The 21,416-nt window shown below is 36.2% G+C and overlaps 1 protein-coding gene across 4 annotated transcripts in view; it reads right to left on the reverse strand.

Moving 5' to 3' along the window:
* The window catches only part of LOC112502316 (proteasome adapter and scaffold protein ECM29), a 46,370-nt gene extending 25,810 nt beyond the window's left edge, over nt 1–20,560 (reverse strand). For 2 of the 4 annotated variants that reach the window (XM_025106199.1, XM_025106203.1), the window contains exons 1-19: nt 20,250–20,560; nt 15,868–16,035; nt 15,661–15,750; nt 14,956–15,092; nt 14,771–14,861; nt 14,594–14,676; nt 14,358–14,464; nt 12,690–12,842; nt 9,431–9,495; nt 7,604–7,691; nt 7,417–7,495; nt 7,226–7,334; nt 7,072–7,131; nt 6,822–6,940; nt 2,449–2,827; nt 2,114–2,371; nt 1,838–1,988; nt 1,575–1,744; nt 1,092–1,439 (exon numbers count right to left, since the gene is read on the reverse strand). In XM_025106199.1, the coding sequence (XP_024961967.1) occupies nt 1,092–1,439; nt 1,575–1,744; nt 1,838–1,988; nt 2,114–2,371; nt 2,449–2,827; nt 6,822–6,940; nt 7,072–7,131; nt 7,226–7,334; nt 7,417–7,495; nt 7,604–7,691; nt 9,431–9,495; nt 12,690–12,842; nt 14,358–14,464; nt 14,594–14,676; nt 14,771–14,861; nt 14,956–15,092; nt 15,661–15,750; nt 15,868–16,035; nt 20,250–20,444 (2,850 nt within the window). In that variant the 5' untranslated portion in view covers nt 20,445–20,560. Of the gene's footprint in view, nt 1–1,091; nt 1,440–1,574; nt 1,745–1,837; nt 1,989–2,113; nt 2,372–2,448; nt 2,828–6,821; nt 6,941–7,071; nt 7,132–7,225; nt 7,335–7,416; nt 7,496–7,603; nt 7,692–9,430; nt 9,496–10,519; nt 12,268–12,689; nt 12,843–14,357; nt 14,465–14,593; nt 14,677–14,770; nt 14,862–14,955; nt 15,093–15,660; nt 15,751–15,867; nt 16,036–17,517; nt 17,767–20,249 lie in introns of those variants that run through there. The other 2 variants (XM_025106200.1, XM_025106201.1) reach the window with 2 other exon arrangements.
* Between the last annotated feature and the right edge of the window lie 856 nt (nt 20,561–21,416).

Consider the following 21,416-nt stretch of genomic DNA (forward strand, 5'->3'; position numbering starts at 1 on the left):
GGCTCCATGTTTCACCGTAGCAGATTCATATCGTTCTTTTCTATAAATTGTGATGCGTCACTTGTGCAATCACAAACTTTGGTTTAGGGGATAAGGGTCTTTGGTTAGGAGAGCAGGTGTGTTACCATTGAACATCATAGAGTATTTTGATTTTTTGTCCATTTTTCTAGCTCACCAGTTCAGCACATCCAACATAATCCGGCCTTGTTTTGATATTTGACATCTTCAAACCAGCTCTAGGCCACATTACAGGATCTTGGGTTTTGGGAAATTCTTTTGTGCTTCTTATCCTTGGCAGTTGTTGGGATGGAATTCTGTCAATAATGAGAAATCTCAAGGATGCTCCAGAAAAGGTCTCTTGTATAATCATCAAGGGAACAATGGAACTACATGTCATTAGGATATCCAGATGCTAGTATATTAACTGAATATTGTGTACATATTAGGGTCATCTTAGATGGTGAAAAACCATGAACATGATGATTATACAAAGGATATTTCAAGTGTACCAAACACAATGAGGTACACTAATGCTTCTTTCATGGAAGGTGATTGGCGCTTGTTTCTAGGTTTGTCAGGAGTCTCATAACTTTGGCTTGCCAAACTATTTCGTATTTTAGACATACTTTCAGGTCACTAAAGACTAGAAAAAGTTTTTTATGAACTAAGTTTTCGCAAGCTAGGGTCTTCATGGAAACAGCCTCTCTACTCCTTGGGGTGGAGAAAAGGTTTGTGTCCATCTTACCCTCCCCCAGACCCTACCCCGTGTAGGATTTATTGGGTTTGTCGGCTTGGTTTGATTTGTTCTTCACATCTGATCTTATATAACACATGTCCCACCATCAAATGAATATCAACATTATTCATCCTGTGATCCTTTCAACACTCTTGTTTTGCGCCAGCGGAAGGGACAAAAGGAAGATGACAACAATACAAAAGATGACCAAAAAAGACTATACAGTAAGTAACCACTTTGAGCCACGATACTATGGTGATGGGACAACTACTCATAAATACTCCACACTAGCAATCTTGGCATATAAGTGACGAAAGGTGTATTCTAAAGTTTGATGCATTGGCTCATGCAGTACCTGAATATCTGGAAGTAATTGCTGAATTGATGGATGATGACCGCAATACATTGTCAGTGATACCAACCAGACAGTTCCACTACATCGCTCTTCTTTTTTGGTACTGTACAATAGATCATCAAATAGCTTTTTAGTAATCATATCTCTAGCTACTACATGACACTCCTCATTTCCTTCAAGACCTATAACGCTAGATGCCGCCACAGCTGAAGATATATCTGCCATTAAATAACTTGAAGTCATGGAGAGTGAACTGTAATCAGTTTTCAGGATCATAGCAGTAGTCACTGGAACTCCCCCCCATAAAAATGAAAGAGCTTCACCAGCAGCAAAGAGGACATCCTCAACCTGCTCAATTAACACATGAAAAAGGGTGGACAGAGTAGCAGGGTCAAAGATCCCATTATTCTTCACAAGCAAAACTACCTTGATGTGTAGATATTAAAAGAATAGAGAAGGGTAACCGGAAGAAATTCTATCTACCTTAGACCGACCAAGACTAAAGATCAAGTCAAGAGCATCACTAATAATGGAAGAAGATGATTCCTTCACACACATATGCCCCAAAGATAGAACAATTCTTTGAATTGATTTGGTATCATCACTAGAGAGGATCTTCTTCAACTTTTCACGCAAGAACGTCAAAACATCATCTGAAGTTCAAAGGATCAGCAAATGGTTGGCACCAGCATAGATAAGCATGTTATATAATTCTTTGGTTCCCAGCAGAGAGTTTATAGGCTCACCTGTGGAAGAGTCATGAACCAATTTTGGTAGTGGGGCAGACAGCCCAACATGACCTAACCCTTGCATTGCAACAGAAGCTAATGTAGCACTATCAGAGTTGACTACATCAACTAGACATTTCAGTGTACTCTGGAGCAATGAATCTGTGATCTGTAGAACAGTTATACAGTGTCATATCATATCCTAAAAGATGAAATGTTAATGAAGTACAAAGTCAAGCAAGCGAAAGAGGAGGGGGTTAAACTGAAATGTGATAAAGATCAAGAATGACTTACAGTAGGAGTTCTCGACAAACAGTTTGCATTGACATATCCAAGAGCACATATCATTCCATGCTGAATTTCAAACCTTGACTTTACCAAACCTTTGATGGATGAAATCAGTTCATGAATAAGATCAGAGGCAGCAGATATAGGAAGAGCACAAGAAGCAATTCCAAGTAAGCGAGCTGCACATTCCCGTGTGTCAAAGTCAACATGGCCTAGTAATTGTTTCAACCACGGTACTTTAACAGCATAGCGAGATCCTAACATCTAAGATTTAAGTATTTATCAGAATTAAGAGCACAAATATGAAACAAAACAACAGTAGGAATGTCCATGTAACAAACCTCGGGAAAGTGAGATCCTATTTTGATTAAAGCCTTAGAGGCAGTAGCATGCAACTCAACAGAACCCTCATACGCCATTGCATGCTCTAACAGCAAACACATGTTCCCTAGAGAAGACCAAAACTCAGGGGTTCTTTCTGTTGCAATCTTTTGATTCACATCCGCCTCAAAGCACTGTAACAAAAACCTGATTATAGCTACATAAGTCTGCGACGGGAAAAGAAGTCGTTCTTCCCTTATGTCACTGGATTCTAGCAACTGAGGCTGTCGTCTAAGAATATACTCTAGCATATCTGTCAGTTTAGGGTACTTGAGATTTAGGTTTTCACCAGATCTTCCTTGATCTTTACCAAGAAAGAGACCTTCCAATGCCATCTCCCTGTAAAGAAATTCAGTAAATGTAGCAATATTAAATAGTAATATAGTCTGAAAATAAGGTTGATATATGAATACATATTTGTGTGGAAACATGATATTTCATCAGGTAAATGCATTAACGTGAACGTACAAGAAACCAGCTCTAATCTTGCATGCAGCAAAAATATGACTCCATCCCAAGAAAGAATATTATCTTTACAAAGAATGTATTTAAAAAAAAACTGATTGGGGTGGACCATAAATAAAAAACCATCCCATAATTATAAAGAGTTGACCACATCCTAGAACAATTACATGAAACTCCATGCTATTTCTCCCGAATTAAATTCTAATAGAGCTACCCCTTCCATAACTAACACCCTATGTTGGGCATCAACTCCCCTATACATTGCTGCACTCAAATATCTTATATGGGAGATAACATCATATAAAATGGTGTACTATTATTTGGTCCTAGGCTGATGCTACCCCAACCATCTCCTGCATATCTTGATGTCTACTCTCATCCTTGCTTTCATTGCAACCTCAACATAGACATTTTTCCTAAACTCCCATTTTGTACAAGTCCTTTTCTCCACAACTAGAGGAGAAACCATTCTCATGGCAGTGTATTGGATTAATTGCATGCCATCTCAAATCCTCAACTTTCAACCACCACATAAAACTGTTCAACATTCTTTTCCTCACACCTGAGTCACATCCAATGAGCTCCTGCTGAAACTATTCGACTATACAACATTTATCCATGTGTACCCTAGGCACTATTAATCATCGAACTCAATAAGGTCTATCCATAGGCTACTCTCCTAATCAAAAAGGGTATAGGTTTTATTTTCTGTCCACTGACCGATTATATATCATTATGGATGCTACATAATATAGAGTATACCCTACTTCTCCAAGTCGTCTGCTTGGGGGAATAGTGAACATGAACCTAGGCATTGGAACCTCTAGGAAACATTACTTGATTCATCAACTGACCCTCGTACAATGTTACTCCACTTGAGTCTAAACAGCGTCATCCATAGTCCTCACATCCATCCACTACCATGCCCTCAGTTTAAGTATAGGTCAGTTCTGTTTCAAGAGAACATACTAACATATTCTAGGAGGAAGAAGAGGAAAAATGTAGAGCCTGAATCAAGTTAACCACTCATTTAGCCCATCGATATGAATTCAAGGTTTTCGTAGAAAAGAATAAGTGAAGATATCCCAGAAGTGAAAGATGTGGACGATTCAAATGTTCCCATTGCCTTGAAGAAATTAGTGAGACGGTGTTCCAGTCATCCTATCCTTATTGGTAACTATATTGTTTATGTTATGAAGATTTGTCACCTAAGCTAAAGTTTTCGTTTCTATTCTCGAGACTACATGGATTCCAAAAAAAAAATCATGAAGCCTTACAAAATCCAGAGTTGAAAAAGGTCGTTCACAATGAGATGAAACTTAAGAAAAGTGGACCATGAACATTTACAAATTGCCCACCATGAAAAGTGGTTGCACATGGATATAAGGATATTTATAGTCACGTAGAAGGTGAATGGCAATGTACTGTACAAGGCTCAGTTAGTCGCTTGAGAGTTTTACTCAGTCATATGGAATCGACTATCAAGGAACCTTCGCACCAGTTGCAACTAAACACAAGTATGATACTTATCTTGTTGGTTATGAATCAAGATTGGCGTCTTTAAGAACTAGATTTAAAAAATGCATTATTAAATGGAGATTTAGAAGAGGAAGTATACATGGATATTCCACCTGGGTTTGAAAGTAATCAAGCAAACACTCACGTCCACAACTCAGAAATGACTCTATGGGCTAAATTAATCCCCTAGGGCTACAACATGGTCAGATGGAATTTCAAAGTTAATTATGAATCTTGGCTATATCGAATGCCAAACAGATCATATGATGTTCATTCGACCAGAAAAATCGCCATTTTGATAGTCTACGCCACTACAAGAATAACATCATTTTAACAAGAAATGATCAGGATGGCCTACAAAATCTAAATCTATCACATGAATTTGAAGTAAAAGACCTCAGAAACAACAAATATTTCATTTGTATGGAAGTGACTCGGTCAAAGAAATGTGCTAATATTTCCCAAACCAAATACATACTTGATGTACTTAAACAAAAAAGAATGCCCGCATTCAAACATGTTGATACTCTTGTGGAACCTCACAAGAAGTTGTGTTTAAGAACTGAAAGTGCATGGTGGACAAGGGAGATAACCTAGTAGGGTGCTCACGTTTGACATGGTATTGGCATGCAGTTAGTGTTGTTTGCAAATATATGCACAACCCAACGAAGATCATTTGGCAGCGGTATAGAGGATTCAACAGCATTTGAAGTTGGCACACCGGAAAGGATTATTCTTTCGAAAATAATTTGAACGTTGAGACTACTTGAATGCGTACTTGGCTAGAGATGCGAATGTCAACAGATCAACTTCCTGGGTGTGTGGGAAACTTGGTCACTTGGAGTAAGAAACGATCAGTAGTGAAGTAGTGTTGAAGCAAATTATAAAGCATTGGCACAAGAATTTGGTAAAGGAATATGGATCAAACGAGTTTTGAATGAGCTCGGTCAGCACCTTGCCTCTCCTATCTAGATGATGTATGGAAATAAGGTGACTATTAGCTTTGCTAAATTCCGCTGCATTATGATTGGACCAAACATGTTGACATTGATCAAGATTTCATCATCGGAAAGATGACAAGTGAAGTGATGAAACTGGACTACATCAGAACTAAACAACAAAAGATATCCTCACCAAAGCACTACTGAGACCAAGCTTTGAAGACCTCATATCCAAGTTGGCACTATATGACATATAGTCTCCAACCTAAGGAGAACGTTGAATTCGAAAGAGAGTTAGGAATGTCATTATGCTTATCTTTTCCTTTTAATTAGCCTCTATTTTAGGAATATATTGGATTATGTTAACCTCTATAAACCGATGTTGCATATGATTACTAATTACTATCTGAGAAACAGAAGAATCAATTAATTCTTCAATGCCAAAGACCCATTGTTCCATATCTCGTATCCCTCGGAGAAACTTCTCTCAACTACATATGATACTCCAAATATTCCATTGCCCAAAGCAAGGTGATATAGTTAATTGACAAAGCCTGTACACCATCTTATTTATCACATTGTTTTTATGCCATTTATCCCTTAATCACTTTGCCTTCATATACATAATATTTGTCCCCTTCTAGGACGGATCCCATTAGGAGCAAGTGTACACTTTGAACCCAAATATGGATAGATCTTTACTCTTTAGTTACTTGAAAGCAAGACTGCTGGCAAATGGCAACAAATTTCAAATTTTATGGGTACATAATAAGAAAAATATACCGAAATGAATTAAATATATTAAGGGTATTAACAAATGCCTTACAAAATAAATAAATAAACCAAAATTTGTTTATTTTATAACAATTACTAATGAATAATTAATACATATGTAGTGGAATTTTATAATAAAATAAATGAAACTTATTTTTGGAGCTATTGAAAATAAAATTATTTCTATTTAATTTAGAAAAAAAAGAACATTGTTTTCTATTATGAATATATATGTAAGTAATTAATTGTTTAACGAAAAGGATATGAGACCTTATTCCAGTGGCCAGATTTGTGATTTCGACATTGCTACTTATCATTAGTGAGACCACCACAACGGCCATTGGGATGTTCCTTGTATCTTTACAATATTCCAAAGTTACCCACGAAGAGTTATTATAGAACACAAATAGGGACACTACAGGTCAAACTTCTAACCTGTTTTCTCAACAACATTCGACAAATTGCTTTTAGAGTTAAGGGGTCCAACAACTTCTCATTTCTAAGGGGTCTGACAACTTCTCATTTCCCCATTTGGAACTGAACTAGCAGCCTCTAAATCCTAAGGTGTGGTCCTACCAATGATGCTTATCATTTTTGGTGAAAAATATTAAACTATAGCATTACAGTTAACAAACCTTATATCCAGTTTAGTGTCTGCAGCACCAAGCATACAGATAAATCTGCTTGGGCAATGTTGCGAGTCAAATAAGGTTGTTGCCCATCTCAGCGCACAAAAGCGTACTTCACCTTGTTCCTTGTAGGAATAATATCATGGATTAGAAGATTATGATTAGTAAGCAGCATAAGTTGAAAATACTAAGACAAGGGGACCCAGACAAAAGTAAAAACAGAGATACGAAGAATTAGCATGTCAATGGATTGTACCACTTGAGAATTTTCCAGCAGAAGCAACTCTAAATCATTTAATACTGTTATTGGTGCATCCTGACAATCAAACAACAGACAGGATTAAAAACTTTCTGCGTATATAGAAAAACGAAGTAGCAATTACGAAGGGTGACTTGATTGGAAGTGATACTTTATATGCAACAGCAAGAGAGTTGGTTGCTTCTTGAACAATTAGACGAATTGATGGAGACTCTAATTTCAGGGCATTAAAAAGCCGAGCAGCCATGTCAATTTTATCTCTGAAAAAAAAGTTTACACCATGGCATTACTTACATAACAAATCGATAATACTAAACTTCAAAGAAGAAAAAAAAAGAGCACCTGAAAAGTTCCGGCAGGCGCTTCGCAAGCAATCCAATTGCTTGGAAAGCAAATGTTTTGGTCTCCCGTGCAATTGTATCTAGATAAATGAGATTTCAAAGACAAGGATTATAAGTTCTAATAGTTTAAAAAAAAAAGTACGCAGAGGAAAAACATGTCCTAACGTAAAAGGTTTTAAGAGAAAGACCTGATTCGGAAGCTGTATAACCATCCAGGGACTTCAGAACACCACTAAGTATCACGGGACCCATACGTTTGAGCTGATCAATTTCTGCCTGTATATTTTTAAGGATGATGATATGAAAAAGGAATGTCAAAAGACTTCTGAAATCCTCTATATCTCAAGAAAAACATAACCTACAGCAGTATTAATTGACCAGAGGCATCAAAAGGGAACACCATTTCGTTCATTACAAAAAAGCCTGCCCATAGAGACGGACCTAGGTGGTTTAAGTGGTGGCACGGGCACCGCTTTGTTCCTCCATTTTAGTGTTAAATTTTATAGGGTCATGAAAAGTGCCACCGTATCAATTTGTCGTGTGCCACCATATATATTTTGAAACTGCAATGAGGACATAAATTTTCCTAGGTAGAGTTGGTTTGCAAGGATTTTCTTCCACCCCAGACCCGAGTTCGAATCCCATTAGTGTCACTTGGTTTTTAGCTTTTAATTTCAGATTTATTATGTCTCTGGAAAAAAATTTGCAACAAAAGACTTGAATAGAGGACCTCACGTATGAAAATCAATGAACTAACCAACAGAATAATGATAATTTTGGGAAAAATATAGTTTGTTATAGTCAAATGGTGCCACCATTTGACTATAACAAACTATATTTTTCCCAAAATTATCATTATCCATTTGAAAAAATTTCTAGGTCCGTCTCTGCCTGGACACATGCTGACATGCATGCCAAAAAAACAAATAACTAAAACAGAGATAGATATAGATGCATTCTTGTATACAGGTTGGTATGACCATGCTGAATGATGAAGTAAAGAATCATAGTAGATACAACAGTAATCTTTCTTGTATACAGATCAATACTAGCATCAAGTCACATACACGATGGAACCTAGAGATGATTTAATTTTGGGTTATGATATTTCAACTTGATAACCCTGCAATTCTGAAAAAATGAAATATCATTATTCATTTGGAATGACTATTATGGTTCCATCTCCCAACGTTCTGCTGTTGGTACACCATCATCACCTAGTACATCACAATATAATAGGACTTAAATCTTTATACACTACAAAAAGGTAAGTCTTTATTTAAACAACAAGCCTTTTACCCACACTGATTGGAATAGGCCACAAGTTAACCTAAGCATGTATTCACAATAGAAATATCAAATCATAAGACCATAAACCACCCTCGTTGATAGCGTAGGATATAAAAAGAACTATACATGTGGTGACCAAAATGATCAAACGTCCAAGGTTCATATGGCAACTAGTGCAGTGTGGATTACATGTTCACATGAATGAGGATTTTATATTTTTAGCATTGCGCACACATGTTCACAAAACCAGAAAAAGGAAAACAATGAAGAATCCAGGACTGCAGATCTCTATAACTAGAGAATTCAGAGGAAGCATTTCTCACTACGAAGTGACAATAAGGTACGAGACTATCAGTGTGTTTCATCTAATCATCCCCATCAAATTGAACAAGCTTAGTAGGATGCAAACAACAGTAGGGATATATGTGGTCTTGAGAAAGACCTAATGATGTGCATGACAGAGCATAGTCCAGAAGATTCCAACAGAGAGAATGTTTTCAGCACATTGTTGACATCATTAATTAGATGTCCAAAAGCTTATGCTTTTGTCGACAGCTTGCAGTAGCTTCATTCACATAATGATATTTCCATCACCTTACAGCAGTTATTTTCTACTTTGAATTGACAAAAAACTTTCTTTATGTGGTATCATTCCATCTTAATTTGTGTGGAATGACGCAGCATAACTTCTTCCAAAGTAATTTGATAAGAAACATATCACTTACATGCTTAAAAACCCATACAGTGAACTCCATTCCTAATTGCTTCAGCCTTGATGTGGTACCATTTCCTTGAAGCAACAGATTCCAACAGAGAGAATGTTTTCAGCACATTGTTGACATCAAAAATTCAATATTAGATAGCAATCTAATGAAATAAAAATGCAAGGTTTGACAATCAAGAAGAAGCATTTTCTCATTCAATCTTTTGCATGAACATAGAAAGGTAATAACAATATCCATATATAACCATTCACATAGTGGCCGGAATGCCAAGTTTGTTAAAAAGCAACAGATACCAAAAGATCATCACACGCTATTGATACAACGATTGACCCAAACCCAATTTTAGATCACAAGATTCCCACAATCCGAAGGTCTAGAAAACTAACTTTCAGCTTGGGTAAGATAACAATATACCATCACAGAAACTCTTATTGGTGGTTACAAAACCAATGAAGTGGTCCCAAGTCATACATTGGTTAAGCTTATCCACCTCACCAAATGGGTGATTGAATTGCCACATGCAGATACTACTTACTGGTGTATAGGAGAGAATAGCCAGCATAAAAAATGCAGCCATGACTCACATGCTTAACCTAGTAGATACAAGCTATCGTTAGTGTATAACTCTCCCCTCTCCATGACACCAATGTCATAAGCAGGGAAACCTTGGGAAGCCTAAGAAGTCCGTCGAAAGCGGACAATCAAAGTCAAATAACTAAGGGCAACTCCATAGCTACACCAATGTCACAGAACTCGCATAATTCCTATATGTAGAAAAGACAAGTACTTTGATACACATTCTCTCTCCTCATAATTACACCCTATCCTCAAAAGAGGAAAAAGTGGGTAACATTGATGGTAACCATAGATTTACTCAATAAATAAACGATGATCTGCAGGAGGGAACCATCAACACAAGGAACCTAATCCCCAATTGGTAGACCCAACTCCCTATGCGAGGTGCATTCCACTTAAGCCTAACCAAGGATTCAATTACAGGAATCAACAAAAAGGTCCACTAGGCAAGTGTAAAGCATGCAAAGACTCTGTACATTGAGTAATGTAAAAGATGAAGCTCAAAATCCTGACCTGTCTCTCCCTTGCAGGAAACACTTGACCTGGTTACTGATGGTGAAAGATCATGAAAGGTAGAGGAAGGGTGATTGCTAACAAGCACTATAACCCCTTCACTGCCAAGCACGTTTCCTTGGGCCTTGGGGTATAAATAACCCCTTCACCTAACCACCATGAACAGTACCATTTCACTGAGCTCAACATCCATACCCCTGCAAGAGCAAGATGCATCTATCTTCTTTTTATAACTTGGATGTTTTACCCTCTTTACCCCCTTTGACTTGCTTACTAATTATATTCCCTCCTTCCCTTTCCCTATTATACTTGCTTGCAAGTATGTAAGCCACTCTTAGAGGGGCATATATCCCACATTGTTCGCTTCTCTTGCCTAATGCAAAAAAATTCCTAAATAAAAAAACAAAAGAAACCATCAAGAGTAGCCTTAGTCATAACTCACGTCAATGCTAACAGGGGCATTATCCATCAAACCCTGAACAAACGACATTCATGTTTCTCTTGGATATTAGACATAAGAAAGTGGTGATACTAATTGAACAGAAATCTAGAGTCATGCAATCCTGGTATCAGAATAGCATAAGGAAACTCACTTCCCTATAACAAACGCAGAAATAAACAAAAATAAACACAGAGAACAAAAACCTTATAGAGAAAATTGTAGGTAAAAGAGAGAAATTAAACTAATCAGAATCTTGAGTGTACAAAGAAATGAAAGTCATTCAACCTGCAAACCATATACACTGCCCCCTTGCAATCTCAAAAGTACAAAGAATAACAGCAACAAACAGAACCCCATGATACATGTGTGTATCATTGAACCAAAACAGAACAGGCCCAAACCCTCTGTTAAATTTTCCCACTTCAAGGTTGCTGCGAAATTGTCATGCAGCTCGAAACGTATACCGGCTACATTCTACGTGACCAAAACTACCAACATGCAAAGAAGTTGGCATGTAACAAGTACCACCACTAATATGAGGAAACAGTAACACACAAGAACATCTCAAATGGTTCAACAAAATCCTACAACCTCACCACCAAAACAACAAGATCCTCCCGAATGGCTTCCCGGAAAGAAAAATAATAGACATGGCAAATATATTCAGAATTGACCAAAAATACCTTCATAAGAAGAGCAAGAACAGAAGGGTGCTTATTAATGTTCTCAAATGGAGACGGATAAAAATAACCCTCGCTCGTTTCTAATTTTAAGCACTTATTTGATTATATGATCAAAAAGAAGAACAAAGAACCGAGCATGCCTGATCCAACAAAAATCATAGATGATAACAAGATTATATTTATTTATCTAATTACAGCATGCTGACCACCTCTATCTGATTCTTGAATGCATATATTTGTATATGTAGTTCAGAAGATTCCCAGCATAGCAAGATTCAATGTTAGATATAAGTTTATGCATATATGTTTGATTACATGTCAGTGAAATAATCAATAGAAAAACTGCAACACCAGATGAAAGTGTATTAGTATAACCCTCCCCAAACAAGAAAAGTGGAGGCAAGAAGAGAGTAATTTGAATGTGTGTATGTGGATCAGTATCCATTCTCCAATATGCCAATTAAATCAACACACATCCATCCCTCCATTGGCAAATATGACGGCACATTAACTAAATATATATAAGGGCTTAATCATTTGAGAACTCCAAAATTTGTAAGATGCGTGAGAACTTCTACCTAAGGTTTTGTTTCACATATTTTTTTCCATCTAAGTATAGTATTTAATGTATGGATTAACATATTTGTTTCATAATGTGTTTGTTACATATGTATTCGGTTCACAATGTGAAACTCTTTTACATATATTTTTTTGTTTTACAAACACGCCTAGAAAGTTTCACATTGTGAACGGAATAGATGTGAAAACAATCACATTGTGAAACAAATATATGTTAATCACTACAATAAATTCTAGCCATAGATGAAAAAAAATCATATGAAATAGCACATGATGCATTGGTTCTTATAGATCTCATGATTTAGAGAGTTCTCAAAAGGTCCCTCAATATATATATATAATATGTATGTACATCCACATATTTACGTCCAAATATGATGGCTCATGTTAAATATATGTACGTCCACACAATTCACCATAGGAACAACATAAAAGGCATAGGTTTGTCTGAGGAAAACACACGTACCATATATGCAGCCAAATATACACTGTAAAGTTGAAGGGAAACTATTTGCTGCTGTAACCGACCGGCAAAAAACCGACATCAGTCTCACTCTTATAGCAGGATTCCCAGGACTGACTCTTGAATCTGGAGCAATATGTTCAGCTCCAACAGTCCCTGCACAACAAAGATCAGTGTACATTTAAGATTTTCTAGTCTCCTAATAATGAAGCATGAATCTCTAGAAAGGTTGGTGTAATCACAAACAATTAAGATAAGTAACATGACCAAGAAACACACCCACCAAAGACACTATTGTGCTAGGATACAGGGATAATTTAAATGCATAAGAAATCCTGCCCAATTGATAGTGACAAAATAGGTCTCAAAAAAGTGTTTATGTATATTAATCAACGCAAGAATAACTGGAGGTACCAAAAGGACCAAGGAGCAAAAAATATAAAATAGGTCCTAAACAGTATCGAACATAAAGCACATGAATCTCATACATCAATACTCCACAAGTTGAAGCACATATGTCGTACATGCCCAACTTGCTAGTTGCTACATATACGATCACATTGAGTTTTACAAAGTGGCCTCATGGAAATACACTAATACAGGCTACATCATCTCCAGGATTCACCAATACCAACTCGATAGACGGGAGGTCCACAAGTACCAATCACCTTCTCACAAAGTGACTATGTGTTTGGCTCACTCATGAAACATCTTATTCTTAGGATATGCTTAGTTGCCTCATAAAAATAGATGTAGAATAAAACATACTGAGGTCACTCACTAGTTGTTGTGCCATAGTTCATTAATCAAAAGCAACAATGGAAAACGAAAGATACCGTTTCTTGTTTTTCCAATAATTACAAGCAATACATCGATCTGCTTTGTTAACATCTTGCATGACTCAAATCTGAATAACATGCAATCCAATTGTGCCCCTTATTTGTACACAAAAGACTCCACCCTATGCATACCTCAAAATCTGCAATATCATACCCAATGACTAGTCTTTTCGGGTGACATGAATATGTTCAACGCTCACAAAAAATGCATTATTAAGCATAGTGACCATGAGATGGGACTGGTTTTGGTACACAAGATTCCTCTATTTTGTCTTGATTGAGACGCATATTAGATATTTGAGTGATGCTCTACATTAAAATATGTACCAATTAACTCTTGCATTTGTTTTGTGATGGAGAGAGTATTAGTTTACCCTGGGTCAATCATCAACTAGGCCCTATGCCCACTCAGGACCATCCACCAATCAAAAAAATAAATACAGAACATTAACAATGAAAAAGGTCTTCTTTTTATACATTGTTCAACACTGGGCAGCAGATAGTTACGAGGCTTTGTGTGGCCAATTTTGACCTATGTAGCCTCAACATGCCTTCAATTTCACAGGATCTTACATTGATCAAGCTGCTTCATTATACTTTTCTAGGTGCTCTACGTACCATTCAGCTAGAGCCCCCAAAAAAACTTACACAGCTTAAACCAGATGTCTTTAGATAGACAACATTTTTGTAACTACGGTAACACTAAAGTTATGGAAGCAAATATGAAATATGATATTAAGATGTTAGGTAAAGCAGACAACTAGCCCAAGTTGAAAGAAGCTACTCCTCAGGTTTCCTGTTTCATACAGATAAATTGTTCAACTTTCCATACCATTGAATAGCAAAAACAGCCTATTTATCAGCTTGGCATCTTCTAACTGTACTCCAGAAGTTTTCTTCTTCAAAAGTTCCTCGCCTCTCTTAATAACAGGCTCATGTCTGAAAGAAAAATACCGAGAAAAAACGAACTCATCCTTAGCTAACAAGCATGAGGACTAAAACTTAATAAAGAAATAGGTAGGACACAACTTATCCAAACTTAATAATAAGTAAACACCAAACTCATACCTATCCACACATGCAGCAACATATAGAGGATATACAAGTTCAACTGGCAGCTCCATGACATCTATAACGTTCAATAAACCCAACTAGAAAACAGAAAAGAAGGTGAAGAAAATCATTAACAATAAAACACACTGAAAAAAAAACATAGATTAGTGCTAAAACACTCCACTGGCTTACCTTTCTAATTAGAAGCATGTCATGAGTCAGTGGACTCTTCCCTGTCACACGGTTGCTTTGAGAAACTGAAAGCCCGGGCGGTGATGCCCCGCTGCAAAATCAGTATAGTAATTAGGATCAAGAAGAAAATTATGATGTCCACTTGAGTAGGAAACAAGATACTCCAAAGGAAACTGAATCCCAACCTAGCGGATGATGGTTGATACAAAAGCGTATGAAGACAAAATTCAACAAACATCTCTCTGTCCTGAGATCCACTTATGAGCCGATACTTTGTAGCAACTTCATCACTAATTTTACTTGAGTGACATTCACCAATCACCTAAAACCAAGTGGAAGGGGATGTAAACCAGTACTGGAAATGGCTTAAGTGACATTCACAACAACATATATGACAGCAAAAAAATAACAACACCCACAAGTTCAGCATACACTTCCAGGTTCAAAATAGTAAAGAGAAGAATCAAATAATGTCACTCTAGATGTTTTTCTTTGAAAATGTTTGGTGTTTTTGATGTAGTATTGCATGTTTGTCTTTTTTGTAAATATCTGTGATTAATGCAACAGACAGATGTAGACGTAAAGAAGAGACAAACAAATGAGTTTATACACACACACACACAGATGCTAGAATAAAACGGTCTACAAGTAGTTAGACTCCACATTTGGACAAAATCAACAATGCAGGAGAAAGTGATATAATTCTAAGCTCTCCGCATATGGACATCTATTCTAATGTATAGATAAACAGATTGAATATGGGTGTGTGAATAAGTTTACAGTATATGGAGCAGATGGATCCTGTATAACCATCAGCTATGCATATGGTGACAAACAGATAATGGAAAACTGCATTATCAAAAATGGTTAGAAGATAAGAGTAAAAATACCTTTACGACTATTCGCAAAATCATATCCTGGTGTTGAGGAGGAAGCTTTGAGATGCTAGCTATCATAGATGGTGCAATATTTTCCTTTTTCTGAATGTAAGCATTTAGAACAAACACAAATTTCAGAAAGAGATTTGCAAACATTTACCAAATCCATGCATGAAAAATCCTCAAGCGCATCCATACAGCAAAGATACCAATACAGACCTCTTTGCTGACACGGTCGAATGCCATCTCGACATACACAATGCAAAAGTTTCTAACCATCGGAGCAGCATTAACTTCCATATACAACTCCCATAACTCTTCCAAAGGCAAACCTATCTGCTGCTGGTGTTTCACTCTCTTGTTGACATGGCTTAGGATTTCCATTACCTATTATAACCAGCAAAAACTAACTTATCCACAACTGTCTCAAATGCAAAGATAAACTCAAAATCAACCAGAACATATGAACATTCAGGGGTAGCCATGTGGTTAACTAGAAGTCTGAATCTTCTAATGCCCTTTTGGTGCCAGCTTTCAATGAGCAAAATGAAAAATCAAAACAAAAAAAAAGATAATGTGCAACACAATAAAAAAACTGAAAGTAAAAACCACATACAAAAATAATAATGATCTCTACAAATAAGAAAAAGTGACATGTATGAAACCGTTTGAGATTTACATGCCACTCAATTAGCTTAGATAGTATGGGGACAATCCAAAAGTAACGTGATGCATGACATCAGCAACTGAAGAAGAAGAGAAGGGAAGGGGAGGAGAGAAAGGAGCCATGAAATAACACAAAACATTTCTAAGTTCAACTGATTTTACATTCATTAACTAGTTTTTTAAACTGAAATCCCCATATGCTATTAAGACTTTAACATAGCCCAGAGCACAAAATCACATGGAAACAACATAAATTCAAAAAACCACAGCTTAACTTAGGTTTGGTTCTTTTGCCAATTATTGTGCTCAAAGGCAGTTGTATCTTGTATGAATAATCCGTGACTTGTGACTACCGTAAATCCTACAGACTAAGATGCACTCATCCTTGAAGATATTAATGCAGGTAAACCATGCAATCATCATGGACATCATCTAAATGAAATACCATGCAAAGGCTTACGGCTTTATTACAATCATATATGACAGCAATGCATAGAAGTAGAAAAAGAAAACCAAATGCATTATACAAGTCAGAGTGCATATTATCGCGGTTTATGAAACACCGTCAGACTCTTTGTGTATACTAGCAGCCTTCTCAAACTTGTTCATGAACCCTTTACCTATCATTTTGGAGAAGTTTTAGTTTGCAACATCAAATTTAGATATTCCAACTACAGAATATCATCTTTACATCCTCTATTCTGCATGACCAGAAGAACAGAGAGCAGATTTATGTGCCTAAACTTGGGAAGTTTGCTGGTGGAAATCGAGATAATGCTAATGGAAGGTATCTTCCCCCCACCCCCTTCCCAAAAAAACGAAAAAATTTTAGAAGTCCATATAATTTCTAATAGAACATATCTTAGAGATGGTGAGCACTGTGCAGAGATCTCATGCACTTATTTGCTATTCTGGGCATTTTCTACCATATCTTTCAAAACTTGAGGAAAGTTAACTGCATAAAAAGAAGGTTGAACATCATGTTAGGCTCAAGCATGGGCCTTGGTCCATGCAGGATTTCATCTAGGGTTAGTTAGTAAATTAGGCAATAGTACTATTTGATAACTAACGATAAAATAGGAACTAAGAAAAGTGAAGTATTATGGTAATTTTATTATGGTCATTGAATATTGAATCGGGCATGTTTGGAAACAATGGGCCTCTTGAAAGTAGGTAATGTTGTATTAGTATTCTGTTTCTCACTCTCGGCCGTCACAGCTGCTCTCAGGAAGTCCTGGATGCCTTGAGCTAGTCTGGTATGAGCAACCTTCGTTTTCGTCCTCCTTATTGCAACTTTTCTCTCTCTTTCTCCATTCTGCTACTTATGTCTCCAATGTCCTCAGTAGTCGTCGCTGCTGCACCAGCTGATGCTATCTCTTCTGCTAGGGTGTTGACCCCCAACAAATTATGCAATTATGCATTAGTTTCCCTTTCTCCATGAAGACAAATCTCCTGTCCATTAAGTGAATCAGTCTTGATTCCTAATTTCTCATCCAATTCTTCCATTTTTTTCACAGTCATCAGTCCCTAAAAAGTGATCTAGTACCAATTTGATAGACCCCAACACAATTTTATTGATCAAAACATAAATTAACTACTTTTGAGAGGTAGGTTATCTCCCAAGATGCTCAATTCAATATTCAATCATAATCAAATCAAGCATAATATATTACTTCTCCTACCCGTTTCTAGAGTTATTATATGGAAATATCATTGCCTAATCTATTAATTACCCTGAGATACAATCCAGCATGGGCCTGTGGGCCTAAACAACACTCCAGCTTGTCCTTTAGTCAGTATAAATAAATATTTGTAAAAACAAATGAACATTTCAGAAGATGAATTTAATCCTTAGGAAACCTGCTAATTAATTGAGGGAGGATGACTTTAAAAAGTTAATTGCAAAGACGAAAAAATTAGCTTCAAATTTGGCTAAAAATCGAATCTTAGAGACATGTAAAATCAAGACCATTAACGAGTAAGAACTACGTCAAACTCAAACCAGCTCCAGTATCAGTTATCACTACAAAACTGAATGCATTTAAAAAATAAACCAATTAATGAGAAACACCAACACAACACAATCTCCTCACCGCAATAATAGGAGCATCCAACTTTAGAATTTCTTAAAAATGGGAAATAGTAAAGCAGTTCTAACTTTTCTTAAAGGAAGCAATTAAGAACAAGCTACTCCAAGGTTGGTCTTTTCGTAGACAGAAATAGAAGCAATAAAAAACTTTTATTGCACCTAGCACAAATCACTGGAACACTGTTGATAATCTCCATGAAAATAACAGTTCTAAAATCATAAATGTCCAATATATTCAACAAATTGAGATAATTGTCGCCAAAAAAATTTGCAAATTAAACTAACAAATTTAAAAGACAAGTAAAAACACTAAATTCAGAAAACAATTAAGCTGCCAAGTTAACATAAAAGTTATACAAAAAATGAAATTATTTTTAGGAACCCTCTTCGAAACTAAGCTCCACCATAAAGAACTACCATCAATCATTCCAAAAAAAAATTATATGGACTTTAAGTTCAATTTTTCTTCATAAAAAGAATTTAATGAAGTGCACTAAAGAACTCAAATGATTGTTTGGGAAGTTCAATTTCTCTTCATAAAGTTCAAGAACTAAAATAAAGGAGAAGTGATGTTGCATTGTTTTTTATGCAATTCACTCATATGTAAATTCCACAAGTTATCTTCTATTTCTCCATGCAACCTGTAAGTCCTAGATTGTTGTAGTTTTCCTACTACATGTGCTCTACAAGCAAACCACAGCTCACTAGTAGAAACAACACAAGTCAGCCACGGCTAAGCATTAGCCTTTAAATAGTTCCTAAGATATTATCAGGAAACCAACTCAATAAAGTAGTTTTTGGTCCAACAACACTCAAAAACAAAGCCTATGTTTAAGAGTTCAGCCATGCAAAGAGTCATATTTAACAAGAAAAATGTTTCAATGGTACTTCTGGACCAACAGCTATTACATCAGAAAGTTACATTTATATCTTACACAAGTTAATGTTAAAGCTTGATCACATAAAGCACTTAAAATCTAACTTACTCAGTACCTTAGTGAAGCTTAATAACAAAAAGTTTGGTGTACAACAATATTGTATTACTCACTCCATCGCAAATTAGAAGAAGTTTCAAATTTTGTTTACCTTATCCTACATTGAATAGAAAAAATGAAATTCTGGAAATAGAAGATGCTTGTATAAGTCATAAGAAAGCAATCAAGCTATACGTGTATGCCTACACCAACCTTATAATAAGGGTACTTTTAGAATAAATTATATCAAGTATGTATAGATTTCTATAATTCTGTTCAATTATTTTGAACCATTCAAGAAATATGCTAATCTATCAATACATGTTCTAGACATGTCTACATGTAAAAATCAAAATAAACCAATACTGAAAATATCAGTACAGTGACTTATAGTAATTTATAGCTAGAGTGCAAGAATGTTCTTGATCTTTAAGTTTTTAGTAGAAGTTCTTGAATGATGGAAAAATTAGATTCCTTGGTTTCAAAGGAACTTTGAATTGGAGCATAATTATACTCCTTGTGGATGTTAACCTGGTACTTTCCATATCCAAATTCCATAAGGATTAAGGATATTGTTACAATTTAAATACTTGATATTAACAATTTAGTCTCAAATAGTTTAGAAGTCATATATAATCTTTTTAGTACCGGAAGTGATAGTGTAGCCCTCATCAGGGATTAACATACGAATATCTTGCCTCTTAACAGTAGTTGAGTAATAAAATACCAATCATATTGTCATAAACAACACCATGGCATCATCACGTCGAATAAATACAAGGGAATTAATAAGGAATGTCTCTAAGAATTTTAATCAAATTGAGCAACCTACAAAACAAACTAGATGAGAAGGATGAAATGGCTGAAAATACCTTGGTCCTGACGGCAGAGGATGGACGAGAGAGAGAGGAAATGGTAACCGGAAGTAGCTTGGAGAGCAAGTTTTGGAGGTTGGGGTCATCGCAAAGTGCCAATCGAGTAAGCATACGATCAAGCACTTCCTCGATTTCTTCATCCGATTTCCCTGAAAAATATGAGGAATAGGAGGATACTGATGATGTCGCCATTGTAGCAAAGCTGGTGAGTTTGTGAGCAAATTACGAATAAGAGGAGAAAGGATTTCAATTTTCAAAGACTTGATTCGGGTTTGTCCAGCTCGCCTACGTTGCCTTTCTTTGACCTCAACAAAACTCCATTTGTTCCTACTTGTAAATAAATAAACGAGTAAATTACAAATTTCATCCTTATGATTTGGTGAAAATTTGGATTGGGTACCTCAAGTGAAATAATTACAGGAACGGTCATTGTGATTTCATTTTTGTTCAGATAAGGTCCCTCATGTTGATGGTCGTTCAAAAAACTTGGTTAACTTAGAAGCATTTTCATGTTTTCGTTGTATTATAATATTTGCACTTGTTTCAAGGACCAGTTTTGCCAATTTTTAAAACTCAATGATGATAACAAAAAAACAAATAACACCCTCATATACGGCTTCTTCCCTAATTACCTTCCCCTCCCCATATACGTCTTCAGAGAGTTATGATAGAAGCACAGTCATCTTTCTAGTAGAGATAAACTCCAGGAAAAAAATGGAAGAAAGGATTTCAAAGAACTCGAAGCATTTTGCATAACATTTATTGAAGAAGGATTATTTATAGAAAGGAAATAACAAAAATGAAACAGAATGGGGCAGATGGCAACTCATAGGGATTCCATTCTAACAAATTCACATGATGTGATCTTTAAAATGAGATGGCACTTTCATTGTCCTCCTTCTAGAAGCTTTCGGTTGTGGATCTGACTCATTGTGATTGCATCATTCCCTTATGCTTCAAAATTGACCTTGTCCTCAAGGTCAAAATTAAGATATCACTTGACAAACTTAGATAAAGGTCCCTAGGTGGCTTCCTCCTCAAACGTTGTACCACTTACCGATGAGCGTAGGTGTAGGATCACTATGGTTAACTAATAGAATAGATTCTGGAATTAATTAAGTTGGTAGGGGATCAGGAGGCGTCTCGGTAGAGGTGGGAAGGGGT

This window comes from Cynara cardunculus, unplaced genomic scaffold, assembly GCF_001531365.2.
Source record: "Cynara cardunculus var. scolymus isolate 2C unplaced genomic scaffold, CcrdV1 Un_Scaffold_1227, whole genome shotgun sequence".
NCBI classification, from domain to species: Eukaryota; Viridiplantae; Streptophyta; class Magnoliopsida; order Asterales; family Asteraceae; genus Cynara; species Cynara cardunculus.